This window comes from Eumetopias jubatus, unplaced genomic scaffold, assembly GCF_037043125.1.
Source record: "Eumetopias jubatus isolate StellerSeaLion01/CBP00866 unplaced genomic scaffold, mEumJub1_p1.0 scaffold_1, whole genome shotgun sequence".
In the NCBI taxonomy this organism is placed as follows: domain Eukaryota; kingdom Metazoa; phylum Chordata; class Mammalia; order Carnivora; family Otariidae; genus Eumetopias; species Eumetopias jubatus.
In genome coordinates, this window is record NW_028274807.1 from 148,367,879 (window position 1) to 148,387,293 (window position 19,415).

General features: G+C 43.7%; 1 protein-coding gene and 1 pseudogene across 1 annotated transcript; both read right to left on the reverse strand.

Annotated features, from left to right (window-relative positions):
- Positions 1-17,919: 17,919 nt before the first annotated feature.
- Positions 17,920-18,374, reverse strand: LOC114212241 (phosphatidylinositol N-acetylglucosaminyltransferase subunit Y-like). Its single transcript, XM_088023154.1, has 2 exons — positions 18,342-18,374; positions 17,920-18,144 (listed from the first exon to the last, which is right to left on the reverse strand). The coding sequence occupies exons 1-2, from the start codon at positions 18,372-18,374 to the stop codon at positions 17,920-17,922; spliced, it is 258 nt and encodes an 85-aa protein (XP_087879280.1).
- Positions 18,375-18,402: 28 nt separating this feature from the next.
- Positions 18,403-18,748, reverse strand: LOC114212214 (protein preY, mitochondrial pseudogene; annotated as a pseudogene).
- Positions 18,749-19,415: the final 667 nt, after the last annotated feature.

The following is a 19,415-nucleotide window of genomic DNA, read 5'->3' on the forward strand; positions in this document are numbered from 1 at the left end:
TTTGTTTTGGTTTATGGGTGCTATGAAAAAAATCACAGACACGCTAAGGGCTCCTTGAATCGGGAATCTCTGGTATAAAACTTATAAAAATGACAGAAGTGTTCCATGAGAACGTTAAATCTTCACTTTCAGTAGAAAATAATTTGTCTGTGAAACCCTTGAAGCCAACTCTGCAGCACCTTATGTTTCCTCAGAGAACAGTATGAAAAACTGACAACATGAATTTTTCCAAACCCTTGGTCCAGACCTCCTCTGCCCTGGGTGTGACAACGGTAGGAATTCAAGAGAGAGCATCTGAATACCCTGGGCCCTCTGGGGAGTGCTGTGCATCAGGAACCACTGATTGATTGCCTTCCTAATACTTCTTCCAGCTTTCCTCCCCAGTCACAGCACCCCTCTCATAGTGGAGCCACCATATGCTCAGCTTTTAAAAGAACCTGCACAGGAAGCGCCTGGGTGGCTCAGTCATTAAGTGTCTGAGGTCTTGGGATCGAGCCCGGCATCGGGCTCCCTGCTCAGCGAGAAGCCTGCTTCTCCCTCTCCCACTCCCCCTGCTTGTGTTCCCTCTCTCGTTGTATCTCTCTCTGTCAGATAAATAAATAAAATCCTTAAAAATTAAAATAAAAAATAAATAAAAGAACCTGCACAGTCCAGCCTTCCCACCTTTGGTGGCCAATAACTAGAAGGCAGAAGCCTTGAGGGTCTTTGGGGGGTTCTTTAAGGGGGCTCACTTGGCTGGGAAGCACTCTTTCCCCCTGCCCCTTCCCCTACCTCCTGTCTGTAACAGGGGATGGTGGCCATCTTGACAACCGTGAGAATAAAAACTAAGGTGGGCAGAGCACAAACAAGAAGACCCTGGGACACAGAAAATCTCTGAGCTGCAAGGCTCTGGAAGTCACTTTATGAGAGTGAAATATATGCCCCCATGTTAATTAAGCCGCTGTTATTTTAAGCCTCTGTACCCAACAGTCACACCATTTTTAAGTGATTCAGGGGGCGCCTGGGTGGCTCAGTCGGTTAAGCGTCTGCCCTTGGCTCAGGTCATGATCCCCAGGTTCTGGGATAGAGCCCAGTATTGGGCTCCTTGCTCAGCGGGGAGCCTGCTTCTCCCTCTCCCTCTCCCTCTGCTGCTCCCCCTGCTTGTGTGCTCTCTCTCTCTCTGTCAAATAAAGCAATAAAATCTTTTTTAAAAAAGTGATTCAAGCTGGCTCCATGAGGAATGGAAAAGAGGCAACACAGTTGCAACTTGTAATAAAATATCCATGTCATAAAACTTGAATACATCAGCTATTAAGTCCGATGTATCTCATCCAAACTCTGTGATCTATTTCAGTGGACGAGTAAATGATGAACATGCTAGCAATCACAACTATGTTAAATACGTTTCTGAAGTGATTTTCATGTATGACACATTAGCATATATTACATATATATTAGTATAGATTGGTGAGGAGAACAAAAGCAAGAGAAATGTAGAAAATATTAAAACTCCTTACAACTTGCAGCCCATTGACAAATACTTGAGACAGGCAGAGTGTGACATTCCTCAAGGAACTCACAACTGCCTTAATGTTAACACTTTGCTAGAGGCAAAAAGCGATCCTAGCTGGACAATAGCCAGGCCTCCAGGATCCTATAAGACTTCTTCAACATACGAAAATCCTTTTGGGAACTTCTTTTATCTCCACCCTTCCCCCAGCTTAAAAGTATATAATCAAGCTCCTCTCAATCTCGGTGCAGGTCTGTCTGCCCACAGGTCCTGTCTCCGTGCTTAAATAAAAACACCTTTTTGCCCGAAAACGTCTCAAGAATTCCTGACCGTTCAATCCTGGCCCACATCACATCAGGTGCTGTCCCTGGTCCTCCCACAACCCCCTCCAAAAACGATAGAAATATGCTGAGAAAGCAGCAAGGTCCACTTCAAAAGTAAGCAGGTGTTTTGAGAAGCCTGCGTCCTGAAATGGCCCTTTATCATGGGCACCTACAGAATGTGCAATTTACAGATCACTCCACGAAAGTGACTTTTCATTTAGATCAAATGACTGTCCTTTTAAAGATTTATTTATTGGGCGCATGGGTGGCTCAGTTGGTTAAGCGACTGCCTTCAGCTCAGGTCATGATCCTGGAGCCCCGGGATCGAGTCTCACATCGGGCTCCCTGCTCGGCAGGGAGTCTGCTTCTCCCTCTGACCCTCTTCCCTCTCGTGCTCTCTATCTCTCATTCTCTCTCTCTCGAATAAATAAATTAGATCTTTAAAGATTTTATTTATTTATTCGAGAGAGAGAGAGAGCACAAGCGAGAGGGGCAGGCAGGAGAGGGAGAGAGAACCTCAAGCAGACTCTGCGCTGAGCTCAGAGCCTGATGCGGGGCTCGATCCTTGACCCTGAGATCAGGACCTGAGCCAAAACCAAAAGTCAGAAGCTCAATTGCCTGGGCCACCCAGGCACCCCCAAATGACTGTCCCTCTAAATTTGCTCATTTCTCATTCAAAGTTTGGTGCTAATCGTCAGATTTTAGGAATGTTTGAGCCTTCGCAAAATGACTTTGTAAATCAAACCAAGTGTCTCTACTCACTTTTGTAAATGAATTGTTTAAAATTTTCATTGTGTTTTTGTTCAAAATCAATCTTTAATCAAAATATCCAATGAGTGGAGTACCAAGTGACTTCAGTTTTTGAAGCTTTAGCAAATCACAATTGTCATTATACCCGAGGAACCTGTTCATTAGTTCTCACCCCGTCCTAGCACCCCTCTGTTGAGATCCCCTGAGTTTCACCTGCCTCCAGAGTCCCCAGTGGAGAGAGCCACACTTGGCCACAGCACTTCTCTACTCTGTGATGCGCCAGTCCAGTCTCCCTTCCCCCACTCTCCTAAGTGCGCAGGCTTTCTGGGAGTGCCTCCCCAGTCCTAGAATCCTTGTCCCTGGGTCTGCTTCAGGGGAATCCCAACCTAAGGACAGACCACAGGATGGTCTTCCTGGGAGCCTTGCCCTTTGTTTCTTCATATAATGTGGAGCCTCATCAAACCTGGAAGAACTTGTCTGCCTTCTATGGGAAGGATTTCCCCACCTGGATCAACTGAGCCCTAGGTCATCCTGAACCTTTGCTGTGTGTGTGCCTTGTTGTTTTTTTAAGATTTTATTTTTATTTTTAAGTAATCTCTACACCCAAGGTGGGTCTCAAACTCACAATCCCCAGATCAAGAGTCACATGCTCTACCAACTGAGCCAGTCAAGGCTCCCATCCTGAACCTTTGGCGTGATTTAGCCAAGTGTTTGCTTCTGTTCGCTGCTAAGGCAGATGCTACCCCAGCCCTTGTTCCTGAAACCAGCTGGGGCTCTAACCATTCCATTAACAGTTGCCGAGATTGGGGACATCCCCCTATGAGGTGTTACCCATCACTCAGTTTTACTTTGTTATTAGCTTCAAGAAATACTCTTTTTAAAATAATATGAACAGAGGCTCCTGGGTGGCTCAGTTGGTTAAGCATCTGACTCTTGACTTCGGCTCAGGTCATGATCTCAAGGTCATGAGATCGAGACCTGCGTCACACTCTGCACTGGGCTTGGAGCCTGCTTAAGAGTCTCTCTCTGCCCCTCCCCCTACCCCTCTCCCTCTCTAAAAAAAATAAGAAGAAAAATAATAAAGATTTAAAATAATCTGAGGGGTGCCTGGGTGGCTCAGTCGTTAAGCTTCTGCCTTCGGCTCGGGTCATGATCCCAGGATCCTGGGATGGAGCCCCGCATCGGGCTCCCTGCTCAGCAGGGAGCCTGCTTCTCCCTCTCCCACTCCCCCTGCTTGCGTTCCCTCTCTCGCTGTCTCTCTCTCTGTGTCAAATAAATAAATAAAATCTTAAAAAAAAATCTGAACAGATTATGCATATAGTGTATGTTAAATCATAAATGTATAACATTCTCTTTGATTACTGAAGGAAAACTACTTCGTGCTTGAACATTTGGAGATTACAAATAAACGCATATCCAACTGTAGTGAGAAAGCAATTAAGTAAAGCTGTGAAGTCCACACTCATGAGGCTATAGACTTGGTCTCATGGAACCAGCGACTGGAAGAAAGAAATACTGAAAGGCAGGGCACTCAGGCATACAAATAAGGAACTTGAGGCATCTTTCAACATCTGCAGTGTCTTTGTTAGTCACACAAAGTGTGATTTTACATTCCAATGACAAATGCCCTCAGTCTTTGTACAGATTTGAGCATGGTGGGTCACAATCATAGTTATTTTATATCATGGGATTCTGATCTCTTCACAAATAATTAAAATTTTGAATATTGCTTAATGGCAATGATTGGTTTAAAACAAAAAAACAAGGCCAAACCCAAGACTCAACAAATACTTTGGTTGAACACAGAATCTTTATTTCAGGAAACATACTGGGGAAGCTGTATTTTATGGTCAGTATCTTCACTTAAATATTGGATATTAATCTGATTTTATTTTTTTCTCAGTAGATTTCAGTGCATTACAGTGTTCAGCATGATAACTTGATAGTTTTTATTATGAAGAATTTTAAATATACACAAAATTAGGGGGAAATTCTGGTTTTTTTACCTATTTCCATTAACAGCCTTTTCCTTTCTTGTTTCATTTACCCCCCATTCTCACTACTCCCCCCAGACCCACACATATTATTTTGGTGGGGGGAGTGAGGGAGGATCAGAAGTTTAAAAATCAAATCCCAAGAATCAAATTACTCCTCCCACAAATCTGCTCAATATACTGCATGGATCTCTAACAAAGCAAGACTTCTTAAAAGTGACCACAATGCTATTCTCATACCTAACAATTTAGCAATAATTCCAAAGTTCACATGATAATGCACCAGGGATTGTTGGTGGTATTCAGTAATTCAAATCGGCATTACAGGAAAGCTCTCAGTTGGTAGTTTATTTGCTTTTGCAAAAATACAAATGGCCACAGGAGTTTGCTTCTATTTCAAATTCACCTGCTAATTTTTCTGCATATTTGCTGAATTTTAGAAAGAAGTTGGAGCTGCTCCTCCTCTATTTAGAAATGTTTAAGGAGAGAGTACTTAAGAACAAAGTTTCTCTTACCCCAATATTTTTTTAAGTTTATTTCCTTTTTGAATAATCTCTACACCCATCATGGGGCTCAAACTCACAACCCGGAGATCAAGAGTCACATGCTCTTCTGACTGAGCCAGTCCAGCGCCCCTCTTATCCCCAGTCTTAAGCAAAATGTGTATGCTCTGTTTTGTTAATTCTGAACAGTGTTAGGATTCTGCACAGTTTGGAGAATGTGTTTATGCTTTATTTATTGAGGTAGAGAGTAAGAGGACCCCAAGTTGAGGCTTCAGGAATAAAATGATTTTATTTTCATGCAGTGTCCATTTTACTCAGGTGCATTATGGAGTAAAATAAGACAAGAGCTTTTAAACAAAAACAAGAGCTTTTTTTTTTTTAAAGATTTTATTTATTTATTTGAGAGAGAGAGAGCATGAGGGGGCAGAAGCAGAGGGAGAAACAGACTCCCTGTTGAGCAGGAAGCTGGAGGGCTTGATCCCAGGACCCCGGGATCATGACCTGAGCCAAAGGCAGATGCCTAACCAACTGAGCCACCCAGGGGCCCCAAAACAAAAGCTTTTAAAGAAACACCCTTCGGGCGCCTGGGTGGCTCAGTTGGTTAAGCAACTGCCTTCGGCTCAGGTCATGATCCTGGAGTCCCGCATCGGGCTCCCTGCTCGGCAGGGAGTCTGCTTCTCCCTCTGACCCTCCCCCCTCTCATGTGCTCTCTCTCTCTCTCTCTCTCTCTCATTCTCTCTGTCTCAAATAAATAAATAAAATCTTTAAAAAAAATAAAGAAACACCCTTCTTCCTTATTTAGATTCATTTTCCTAGACCCCATTAGATCAGAGTTCAGACTCATCTCTTCTTCTTCCTCTACAGGGGAGGGGCTTCTTTGCTGGAGAAACTTGTAAAGAACACTGACTTAAAGAATAAAGAAAACATGACCCATTGTATTGAGGGATATTTTTCTTAGCCAATGCATTTCAAGTGTTTTCAGACAAAAAGCCAAGCTTTATTTATACAATTTATATTCCATAATGCAAACCTCAGGGCAAAATTCTTTTTTTTTCTTTAAATTTTTTATTGTTAATCACCATACATTACATCATTAGTTTTTGATGTAGAGTTCCATGATTCATTGTTTGTGCGTAACACCCAGTGCTCCACGCAGAACATGCCCTCTTCAATACCCATCACCAGGCTAACCCATCCCCCCACCCCTCTCCCCTCTAGAACCCTCAGTTTGTTTCTCAGAGTCCACAGTCTCTCATGGTTCATCTCCCCCTCCGATTTACTCCCCTTCATTCTTCCCCTCCTGCTATTTTCTTCTTCTTTTTCTTTTTTTCTTTTTTTCTTAACATATATTGCATTGTTTCAGAGATACAGATCTGTGATTCAACAGTCTTGCACAATTCACAGCGCTCACCATAGCACATACCCTCCCCAATGTCTATCACCCAGCCACCCCATCCCTCCCACCCCCCCACCACTCCAGCAACCCTCAGTTTGTTTCCTGAGATTAAGAATTCCTCATATCAGTGAGGTCATATGATACATGTCTTTCTCTGATTGACTTATTTCACTCAGCATAACAGCCTCTAGTTCCATCCACATCGTTGCAAATGGCAAGATCTCATTCCTTTTGATGGCTGCATAATATTCCATTGTGTATATATACCACACCTTCTTTATCCATTCATCTGTCGATGGACATCTTGGCTCTTTCCACAGTTTGGCTATTGTGGACATTGCTGCTATAAACATTGGGGTGCATGTACCCCTTCAGATCCTTACATTTGTATCTTTGTGGTAAATACCCAGTAGTGCAATTGCTAGATCGTATGGTAGCTATATTTTCAACTTTTTGAGGAACCTCCATACTGTTTTCCAGAGTGGTTGCACCAGCTTGCATTCCCACCAACAGTGTAGGAGGGTTCTCAGGGCAAAATTCTAACTGGTGCATTTGGTCATGCCCAAACTGAAGTTTTTATTATGTTGACCAAAATAAATAATTACAAAATCCAACAGTCCAGAAATTAGTAGACTGTTTAAAATACAGCCAGCTGCATTTAATAGGCATAAAAAGTACTTTTATGGGGGTTTTTTTGGGTGCAATGAGCTTTCAAATATTTCAGAAATGACCATTTCTGTTTGCTGTTCACAATACTGATTGATATGAATTTGCAATTATCCACAAGATAGATCAATGGACAGAATGTCCAACATATTGGTCTGAGAGCATGAAGAGGGTACATACAGGTAAACATAGATTAATTCTGAGAAACACTTAGGAAAATCTGTTTTTTTTCCTTTGTTTCTCTTCCAGCTTCTATTCTTGCTAGGATCTGTACACCCACTCCACTCTACACATGCCTTGTAATGTAAGTAGCCTACATCTTCCTTGTAAGGGAGAAGGAATTAATGATTCTGTAGAACAAATAACATCTAAGGAAGGACCAGGTATGAATGACCAGATGAAGCTTCATATATATATATATATCCCAGATCACCAGAGCTAGACATCTGGACGCCAAGGCCCCTGGCTCCAAGGAATAACACTTGGGCCCTTGTCTTTGTTCTAATTGGTTCCTGGATGCCTGAGAGGACACATACATCAGACCACTGGCCTCAGTAAAAACCCCAGACCTTGAACAAAGACAAGGCTCTGTATCTCATCTCTCTCTCTCTCTCTCTCTATATATATATATGTATATATTCGATAAACTTTGCTTTCACCTTCTGCTGGCTCAAGTTTGATTTCCATCCTACATGAAGCCATGAAGCCATGAAGCCAAGGACCCTCTTGGCTGGTCCTGCTGGACACATCCCTTGGGTCCTCAGACCGGGCTGCCAGCATCAGTATGTTATGGTTTTCAAAGCTGGTCATTCAACCTCTGCTTCCATTTTTTTCCCTCGAGATATAGTGCAAGTTATAGTGCCTTTCTTTATAAACATTTTATGGTATTTAGGACTTTCTCTTGACTATTTTTTTTAAAGATTTTATCTATTTGAGAGAGAGAGCACAAGCAGGGGGAGAGGGGCAGAGGGAGAGAGAGAGAGAGAAGCAGATTCCCCGCTGAGCAAGGAGCCCGATGTGGGGCTCCATCCCAGGACCCTGGGATCATGACCTGAACCGAAGGCAGATGCTTAACCTACTGAGCCATCCAAGCGCCCCTGATTTGGGGTTTTAAAGAATTTAGATGTTGGGGTGGTTTTCTTCTCTTTGGATGACAAGTGGAACCTATTATAACCTTAGCACTTTCAATTCAGCCAGTTGATTTTGATGTGGGAAGCAAAGCAAATAAATAAATAAATAAATAAATAAATAAATAAATAAATAAATAAATTTCCTTCCTACTTACAGACCATTGACAAGTCCTTGAAACAGGCAGAATGACCTTCCTCTAGGAGCTCAGCTGCCTTGACGACGTTGACACTTTCCTAAGGGCAAGAGGCACTCTTAGCCTGACCCCCCAAGATCTTGTGAGTCTGCTTTAACATATAAAAATTCCTTTGGCAACTTACTCTATCTCTACCCCGCAAGATACATGTTAGCAATTATCCTGCAAGCATATGGATATGTGGCTGGTTAAGGGTCTCATGACTGAGTTTTTACTAAACAGTAATAAAAGACATTTTCTTAACAATAGCTAGCCCCCTCAGAATCCTGGAAACCTTGTTTCCAAAATACCTGGGAAGCTCCTGCTGTCCCCAATGTCCTCCCAACTTGAAAGTATATACTCAGTCACTCCTCACACCCCTGTGCAGCTCTTTCTGCCCATGTGTCCTAGCCTCATGCTTTAATAAAACCATCTTTTTGCACCAAAGATATCTCGAGAATTCTTTCTCGGCCGTCAGCTCTGAACCCCAACATTTTTCTACCTCAGCTTTCTGTGATTATTGGAGAAAACTGGTTACAAAGCATTCTTAAGCTATGGAAAAACATGATTTTTAGAATGGGCTCATGCTTCCTTAGGCAGGCATTCAAAATAGCTTGCAGGCTCTGAGAATATACTAACTTGAAAATAAAGAGTTCCGGATGTTGTATCCAGAGAGAAAGCCAAGAGCAACCTAGGATTTGAAGTTTTCCCACAGATAGGGTTCCGTACAATAAATAATTTGGCACAGATAATTGAGACATCAGAGGATTCATAAAGAGCTATGATTCTGAATTTTTCAGGGGCATCTTTGAACCAAGTATCTATTACAGTTTTTCCTTTTTATTTGAATTATTGTCATATGGTATTTCATTGTTACTGAAACATATTTTGGGTGGGGTCTTTTTTGAGGGGGTTGATTTTAATTTCTTTTATTTTTTAAGTAATATATACACCCAACACAGGGCTCAAACCCACGACCCCCAGATCAAGAGTTTCATGCTTCACCGACTGAGCCAGCCAGGGACCCAAAATATGAAACACACTTTGAATTAAAAAATCAAAAATATATTCTCCTTCTTTTTCTCTAAGGGAAATTGTGAAAGCTGCCATGTGCAAAACAAAACAAAAAAAAGGCTGCAAAAAGAGAGGGAACAGCTCCTGGGAAGTTCTGAAAGGGAGAGATGGGCTCCTCAGTGTGACTGGAGGGTAAGGTTTTTATAAAAGGATAGTGAAATGGGCCAGGAGACATGAGCAGAGAAAAACTCTGATGGCAGCTCTATCACTGACTACTTGGGAGAAAAAGGAATTTAGAGATCACTTAACCAAATTCCTTATTTTATAGATAAAGCGAAATCTCAGAGATCTATTGGTTTTACTTTAAATTTGGACAAAATATGCAACATTTCTAAAATACAGCGTTACCACTTTCTGGAATTGAAACTGACATAGCTTGCTTCCTTCCTTCCTTCCTTCCTTCCTTCCTTCCTTCCTTCCTTCCTTCCTTCTCTCCTTCCTTCTTTTCTCCCTTCCTTTCTCTTTCTTTATTTTAGTGTCTTACTTGATTAAAGAATAGTTTTTTAAATACAATAAGGCACTAAAATAATCCTAGCTTCATGTTTTTTAGAGTTAAAGAACTGGGTAGAAATGAGACAATCAGGGACCATTGGGAACAAGCCCCAAGTGAAAAATATATTATGCATTTCCTGTTCGCTGTGATTACTAAACTGCTTATGGTCCAGTGCCCCAGCTGCAGTCACAGCCAGTTCATAGAGGCTCCACAAACCTGCAAAACAACCTTCAAGGGGCGCCTGGGTGGCTCAGTCGTTAAGCATCTGCCTTCGGCTCAGATCCTGATCTCAGGGTCCTGGGATCGAACACTGCATTGGGCTCCTTGCTCAGCAGGGAGTCTGCTTCTACCTCTCCCTCTGCCCCTCCCCCTGCTCCTTCTCTCTCTCTGTGTCAAATAAATAAAATCTTAAAAAAAAAAAAAAACCTTCAAAACCACCAGTGAGCTACCTGAGCTGCCTGAGTTGCCTGCCAATATCTACCAGTCAGGGGGAGACAACCTTCTTAGCCCTCATTAGCATAATGGACAGTGTGAGAACCTGAGCGGGAACCCGGGCCTCAGCTTTGCTGGCGTGAGGCCCGCCTAACTCCACTCTGGTGTTGCTGAGTTTCTGTTCAGCTCCAGCTGCTGCCTGTGCCTTTGAATTTTGGGTCTGGCCTCATTTCTATCATTGTGGGGTCCCAAGACCCAATCTCCAGTAGCAGAAAAGTGATTTTAATATTTCTGCAACTTTTTACATATTTCTGCATCTCTGGAAAGCAGGACAAAGCAAGCTTTCTAAAACTGCCTTTTTTGACAATAAATGTAGGATTGGAATTTGTCTTTTGTGTAGAGCTGCTCTAGTCCTGAGAAGAATCTCTTTAGTGAGCCTTATTTGACATGCTCACTTGAGAAATTATTATACATAGAAATAAATGGACCCCCAGCTTTCCTTATATTGTTGGTTTATTATAAAGGATGTAGCTCAGAAGCAGTCAAGTGGAAGAAAAACATAGGGCAGAGATCCCTTGGGGGTTGGGGTAGGGGAGTGGTTTGCACAGAGTTTCTGTGTCCTCTCTGGTTCAGCCGCACTCCCAGAACAACGATGTGTTCATCAACCCAGCAGTACTTTGTTTTTTTAAGTCATCTCTATACCCAACGTGGGGATTGAATTTGCAACCCCAAGGTCAAGAGTCGCATGCTCTACCAACTGAGCCAGCCAGGGTCCCCCACCCAGAAGCTCTTTAAAGGCTGTTTTCTTTTTTTAAATAAAGGTTTCATTACTTAGGCATGATTGATTAAATCATCCGTCATTGATGATCAAACACAATCTCTGGTCCCTCTTGCCTCCCTGGAGGTCACATGGTTGGGGGTTGGGGTTGGGCTGAAAGTTCTGGCCCTCTAGTCATCTGGTTGGTTTTTGGGTGAATGGCTACCACCCTGAAGCTATGTAGGGGCCCCCACCTTGAGTCATCTTATTTACACTCAAGGCCCTCTTTTTCTCACTTAGGGAATTCCAAGGGTTTTAGGAGCACTGTGCCAGGAACAGGGGGCAAAGACCAAATATATTTTTTTATTATACCACAGAAGAAGAATTATAGGAAAATTCTGTTAACCTCATTTACCCAGGTAAATAGAGATAGATGCCTCTTTCTGGTCCACTTTTAGTCATATCTAATGAAGAGAAGAGAAAAAAAATCAAGGTAAGACTCCAGAGTGGAGGACCCACATCTCACTCAGAGTGGGCTCCAAGGGCCAAAGCATCCTGCCCACTGCCCCCTGGGGACAGATTCCTACACAGACACTTCAGAAGTTTCTCCAGCTCGAGCTGACACCTAGATCTATGGTGAGAACTCTGTATTTAACAATCTTTGACAAGACCTACATTTAAAAATGCATTTGGTTGGGGCGCCTGGGTGGCTCAGTCAGTTAAGCGGTTAAGCATCTGCCTTCCGCTCAGGTCATGATCCCAGTGTCCTGGGATCGAATCCTGCATCGGGCTCCCTGCTCAGTGGGGAGCCTGCTTCTCCTTCCCCCCTGCCGCTCCCCCTGCTTGTGCTCTCTCCCCCACCCTCATCAAATAAATAAAATCTTTAAAAAAATTAAAAAATGCATTTGGCATCTTGAATTTGTTCATTCACGCTATAAATAACTGAAATACAATTTCACCAAACCCTGCTCAGTCATATTAGGAGCGCTTTTCTGGTTTCTATTTTATTATATTGCTCACAATCTATTCCATTTCTTTATAAAGATGCTAGGTGGGCTAAAAGAAGGATTAAGGGTTTACTCCTTGTAGTTTGGACACTACTTTCTTACATATACTGATAAGAAAGTGGAAAAATCCATTGGTGCTTCTATAATTGGAATCAGGGAATTTTGCTATGAGTTTTTAAGTTCCATTTCTTTATGAGGTACAAAGTGATAATCCTCCTTGGTGAAATCTGAAAGCACTTTCCTTCTATTTTAATGATTATTTTCCAAGATGTAAGTAATCTTTCATCTCTCTGATGCTGGGATATAGAAGATGGGACTGGTCAAGGAACAGTAGGAAGTAGTTGGGACAATCCTGTGACTTCTGGAAGGCTATGGAGGGAAAGACCACGAGAAGGAAGAACAAAGGATCACGGACAGTCCTGTTTCCACCCCAAGACCTCACTCCTTTTGTTTGGTACCACCAGCCCTCTGGCCAGTATGTTCCTTCCAATCACAGCTATCACTTTACCTGGTGACAATGGATCCTGCAGGGCTTCTGCTCATAGAAATTCCCCCAAACCACCCTTCCCTTATTCTAATCAATGCCTTTGGTGTATCCCAAAACATGCCATGCAAAATATCTTTCTGTAACCAAAACCTATAGGTAAAAAATCTGTCCTACCACATGTCATAATAAACTATAAAGCTTTAGTAATTAGGAGAATGTAGCTTTGGCTCAGTGACAGACTCATAGAGCTTGGGGAAGAATAGAGAGACCAGGATCAGACCTTGCATGGATGGGCCCTCGATTTTTGAGAGGCAGCAGTTCTGAGCAGTGAAAAAAGGATGGTGTTTTCAACATAAATTGCCTTGGGTTGTGGCTCTATTCATAGGACTTTATATATGATTATGAAACCATCTGATATTATCTGGTGAAGTTAGAGTTTAAAACCCACAGTGGAGAAATTTTGGCACACCAGAATCTATCAAAAATGTTCAAAGCACCCTTATGGGTAATGGCCAGTTGCTGTGGTCTGCATGTTTGTGTCCCTCCAGAATTCAGATGTTGAAATCCTAACCCCCAAAGTGATGGTTAATAGGAGGTGGGGCCTACGGGAGGGGATTAGGCCATGAGGATGGAGTGCTCATGGATGGAATTAGTGCCCTTATAAAATAGATGTCACAGAGCTCCCTGATTCCTTCCACCCTGACCCAGAAGAGGACCCTCGCTCGGCCATGCTGCCATCCTGATATCTTAACTTCCAGCCTCCAGAGCTGTGAGCAATACATTTCTGTTGTTCATAAACTACCCAGGCAGTGTTGTTTCATTATAGCTGGACAGGTCATGAATGACTACAGCAGCATGTCAACCGTTGATGAGAAGCACAAAAATAACATCCAGGAAACAAAGCAGGTCACACGAAGCATAGTAAATATGCTAGGATTCCATTTACAGGAAGCTCAAAAACAAATGGGCCCAATTCAAAAATGGGCAAAGGACTGAAGAGACAGTTCTCTAAAAGAAGGTATACAAATGGCCAGTAGGCATACAGTTATCAGGGAAATGCACATCAACACTGTAATTTAAAAGGCAGATAATAGCAGTATTGGAGGGAATTGGATTGGAACTCTCATACACTGCTGGTGGGAATGTACGATGGTGCAGCCACTTTGGAAAACAGTTGGTAATCTCTTAAGGTATGATCCAGCAATTCCATTCCTAGGGGTATATGCAAGGGAAATGAACACCTATGCCCACACAAACACTTGTAGACAAATGTTCATAATATCATTATTTGTAATGGCCCCAAAGTGGAAATAGTCCAAATGTCCATCACTGATCAACAGATTTTTCAAATGTGGCATATCCACAAGGTAGTATGTTATTCAACAATAAAAAGAAAGTATGAATACATGCTACTGTATGGACAAACCTTGGAAACCTTATGCTGTGAGGAAGAAAACAGTCACAAAGGACCATATGTTGTAGGATTCCATTTATATGAAATGTCTAAAATGGAAATATCTATCGAGACTGTCAGCACCTTAGCAGTTGCCTATGGTAGGAAAAAGAGATAGGGGTAGTGGGGGAGTAAGGAATAACTGCTGGTGGGCATGGGTTTCCTTTCGGGACAGGGAAAATGTTCTAGAATTGATTGTGAAGATAATTGCACAACTCCTTGAGCATTTTAAAAACCATGGAAATTGTACACTCTAGATGGCTAAATTGTATGGTATGTGAATTAGATCTTAATAAGGTTCTTTTTTTAAAAAACAAACATAAAAACTGAATAATGTATGAATCAAAGGGGCATATTTTGGGGTAAAATGATAAAGTTAACCAAGGTATCACAAGAGTAGGAGCTCTGTGACCTCGGGAGAAAAGAAATGTCAAAGAACAATTCACATGGTATTCTCTTAGGAAAGCGTCTATTGGGGCGCCTGGGTGGCTCAGTCGGTTGAGCATCCAACTCTTGATCTTGGCTAAGGTCTTGATCTCACCATCATGAGTTTGAGCCCCGTGTTGGGCTCTGCACTGGGTGTGGAACCTACTTAAAAACAAAAACAATAACAAGCAAACAAAAAAGAAAATGTCTATATAGTGAGATGAGAGCAAATAAGATAGTTAAAGAAATAACTCCAGCCTTCCTGGGAAGACAGAGCCACGTGCCACCCCTCCTGCTTCCTTCTGCTGTGAATCACAGAGCAGGCTGGGCGTACAGTGTGGAGTGCGGGGCAGCCCCTCCTCATCCCAGGGCACCCACATCCTGAAAACACACCTACACCTGCGCGTACCGCTCCCTTCCTTCTGCACAGACGGAGGGCCAGGCCAGAGCTGGAGCTGAGCACCCTGTTGTTTTCAGAATCCCTGCCACCACTCCTCAGTGCCACTGGGCCAGCTCCTCAGCCTCCAGTCTCAACACCTGTGTTTTCCCCACCACGTTTAAAAATGCCCTTCCTGAGAATAACAGTGTCCTTTGGGCCCCCTGCGCAGGCACCTCCCCTTGACCCTTGGGTTTCCCACCTGCTTCTCACGGTGGTACCCTGGGCTCTCTGCATGGTTCAAGGTTCTCAAAAGAACATATTTTGTGGAGATGGTTAGGACATTTCACATTTTCCAGAATTCCTTTACTTCACATGCTGCCCTGATATTGTACTCTTCTGTGACAAACATTCTGATTGTGGGGGCAAAAGCATATATGCTGACTTCCCAGCCAGGGCCAGAAGGGGGTGTGCTTGGGTGGGATGTCACAGAGGAGACAGGGGCTTGTGGGGAGGGGTGGGGATTAAAGAAGTGAGGGAGGAGGGTTCACAAGGGAGTGCGTGGCAGATACAGGAGGTGGGGGGAAATCACAAGCACCTCACTTGCTGTGCTTACTCCAAGAGTGACCCTTGGGGCACAGTTGGGTTGGAAAGGCTTCGACTTGATCCTCTCCCTACCAAAACTCAGGGCTCCAGCTCCCCTTCTAGCCTAGTGGTGCCCTTGCCTAAGCTCAGAGCCCTTCCCCATGGCCTTGAGCACCAGGACAAAGGGCAGGAGAGGAAGTCAGTGCCCACCTATCTCTTCCAGACTCCACCCTCCCATCTTGGACATGGGGTTCTGGCTTTATAAGAATTCCTGTCCCCTACCCCACAGGGCACACTCCCTCCAAGGCCTGTAGATGAGCAGACGGCCACCAGAGGACTGAAGACATCTCTTCCAGAGTGGAGGCATCCTCTCTCGAGGTTGGGCTTTCGGCTTCCTTGATCTCGAGTGCAGCTGGAGAACTGTGCAAAAGACAGAATGAGCAGCGGATGCCGGCCAGGCTGGGGGAAGGACAGGAGGGAAGTTCCAGGTCGGTCCATATTCAAGAAGATCATTCCCCCCAACTTTTCTTTTTCTTCTTGGGGGCATAGAGTACAAAATTCCCAGCCTTTTGCAATGGTCAGTGGGGGCTCCAGTGTAGACAGAGGGATGGTCCTCAAGGAGACCCAAATCCCACTGCAGGGACTGGACTGCAGAGGATGGTATTGGTGCCTACTTTTGGACTCAGTCTAAATTCCAGAAAATAAAAATGGACCTTAAGGAAGCTGACCTGTATGGCTAAAAAATCATTGCCAGAAAGAAAACTTCAATAATTTTTTTTAAAACTTCAATAAATTTTAAATGCACAATATTTATGCAAGCCAAGTAAATCTAAGGAGAGCAAAAAGGCCCTGAAGCTCCCCACCTCCCTGTGAGCGCTGCCTCGGCCTGCTTGAGAGCCTGACAACCTGGCCTGGAGGCTGCGCAGGTGGCCTGGAGAGGTGACTACTTGGGGAGGGGGTTTGGAGGAAGTAGTGCCACCTTACAGAACCCAGGACAAAGGAGGAAAAGTGGACCACATGGCCCGAAGGGTGAGCCACTCCTTGAGTCTTACCTCAGCTTCTGACCCATGTACTAGGTCCATCTGATAGGTCAAGTTAGACATCCCTCCACCCTCCCAGGAGGCAGCAGCCTGAAGCAGAGCCTGGCCCCAAGCAGCAGTTTCCAGATGACTCTTGGGACCCACCCCACTTAGGGTCCCCAGAAACGGCAGGGCTGTGGAAAGGCCTGAACGGCACCGGAGAGGTTCCATGTACAGGTGGGACCATAAGTCAGTGAGGGGTGGCCATGATATTCCTGTGTCCCACTCATGTCCCCAGAGTGAGGCCAATGCAGAAGGAAACCTGGTGTGGGCTACAGTGGTGTACTTTCTAAACAATGGAGTAAAGAGGCTGATGCCTTTTTTTCATCATAGGTACTTTTAACATTTAAAAAAAATTTTTTTTTTAGAGAGAGAGAGGCGGGGGGCAGGGCAGAGGGAGAGAGAGAGAATCTTAAGCAGGCTCCACGCTCAGTGCAGAGCCCCACTTGGGGCCTAATCTCACAACCCTGAGATCATGACCTGAGCCAAAATCAAGAGCTGGATGCTCAACCAACTGCACCACCAAGGCGCCCCTCACCATAGGTACTTAAAAAAAATACTTGTTTACTTCCAGTTGTGCCACTTTTAGTTATACCCTAACTTTGCATTTGCCTCTTTTCTTTGCTGGAAATCAAAGTTCAAATCCTCTTTGGTATCGCTACCAACCCCAGTGCCCCAAGTCCTGCTCAGTGTAACCCCTTCTGGGGTGTGTCTCTCTAGGTCCGTCCTTACACTTTATATATATAAATTCCTTTTTTCTTTTTAATGGAGAAGTGTCATCTTATTTTATTATTACTAATGTAAGCATTGATGCCAAAGAAATGAAGGTAATTTTACAAATGCAGAATGTTTGCAAGTACATAAAATTTCCATTTTATTGTAGTTTTCTACCACACTAGTTCAAATGCATTTCTCTACAACTACTTCAACATAACTCCTTTGGAATTATTTCAGTCATCCTTAACATGTGACTCTGCCAAATACTTTGAATCTAAAATAAACATATAAAATTTTAATTATTAACTTCTAGATGAATGGAGTAAGAAAGTTATCGGGTGATGGTTGGGACTGTTCATTTCCAACAAGAAACTGTGTTGAAATGTTTCTTCTGATACAGTAGTTATAAACAAGGGCAGAACAAAAGTACAATAAAAGAAACTTCTGCAGCTTAAGCCTCCCATAGTCCTAAACCTCTGAGAGAAGCAAGGCAAAGCAATTTTCCTGCAATTTAAGTGGGTTTCTAGTATTTCCATGTAGTTGAGCTTTCAGAGATAGATGCTCACAACGTATCATTAATACATATATATCATCTTGGCTCTGGTTGTATTAATTATGCCTGAAGAGTTTAATACCCATCCAGGTCCAAAGGTGGAAGAACACAGAAACTGGTATGGTAATGGGCAGGAGCAGACCGTGAAAGCACAAGCTGGTTGTGTTGGTGCAGCCTTGTGGGGAGTTTTCTTCCACGGAGGCTGCCAACAGTCCTGCTAGAGATACCAACGGAATGAGGGCAGTCACTGTAGGAAGAGACAGAAAAATTCTTCTCCCCCACTTATTACCTGCCACTCTTTTAAAAACGTAAGTGGTATTAAGAAAATCTAGTCTGTGGGATGCCTGGGTGGCTCAGTCAGTTAGGCGTCTGCCTTGAGCTCAGGTCATGGTCCTGGGATCGAGCGCTGCATGGGGCTCCTTACTCAGCGGGGAGCCTGCATCTCCCTCTGCCCCTTCCCCTGCTCATGTGCTCTCACTCTCTCAAATACAATCTTTAAAAGGAATTTCATTGTGTGTGTTGTGGTTTTTAATTATGATCTAGTGCTGCTCCATTTCTTCTTGCTTCTTATTTTAATGTGTCCTCCTAGCTGCCTGCGGTATCATATTAGGGATCCCATCAATAATGGGATAGGCTATTCCCAACTCTTCATTAATCAGTTCATTTGCCGATGTTTCATATCTGAGTGGCTTCTTGGGAGAGCAGGTGCACAGGAACTCAAGCAGCGCCTGGTCGAAGGCGCAGGGCGGGTCCCTGGTCCTCTTGCTCTTGTCTGTGGACGGCCGTGACCCTGAGTCGAGAAGGCATCTATGGGTGCCCACGAACCGTGGTACACGTGGACCCCACAGCGCAGAGGCGAGCCCAACCGCATGCTCCACTCAGCATGCATAGTCTGGCAGGCCACAAGCACCCAGCTCGGTGCCTTCAGCCAGCCAGGCTGCTTCAGCCCATCCCTATATATAAATTCCTTTATAGGAGGTACTTTTTCATAAAAAGTGTCAATATGAATATATTCGTGCATGTTTGCTTGTTCATCAGTGTTTTTAGAATCTATTCACATATATAGGTATATGAATTCCTTGTAACTGTTGTGTGTCCTGTTTCATCACCTGCACAGATCATCTTTGATTTTGCCTTTCCCCTGTGGATGGACATTTAGGATGTACCTGAAGTTCCTCTGTTATAAGCAATGCAGCAATAATAATCCCCTGCCCAGCTGGAGGGCCATAAGGCAGCAATCCGCTACAGTGGGGGGGGGGGGGGCGGGGAGTCTATCCATGCCTTTGTTTAGAATTTCTATTGAATGGTGTTAATTAGCAGAAGACATGCATTTACTCAGTAACTGCTTTTGAATTCCACTTAATGTACCCCTTACTTCCTTCAGGAATGGACTGCTCCCTCCTTCCTCCTCTGTCTTCCTGGTAGATACTGAAAAGTGGAATTGTATTTCAATGTTCATGAGCGCTGCCCAATGTTTGTTGCAAACCATTCCAAAGCTGATTTTTTTTTTAAGATTTTATTTATTTGACAGAGAGAGAGAGAGCACAAGCAA

Coding starts and splice junctions, on each gene's coding strand:
- LOC114212241 (XM_088023154.1), bottom strand. CDS start 18,374: ATGAAATTCCTTTTAAAGATTGTATTTGAGAGA. Junction 18,145..18,341: donor TAAAGATTGTATTTGAGAGA/GTGAGAGCACAT, acceptor GCAGGTAATAAG/TGGGGGAGAAGAATTTTTCT.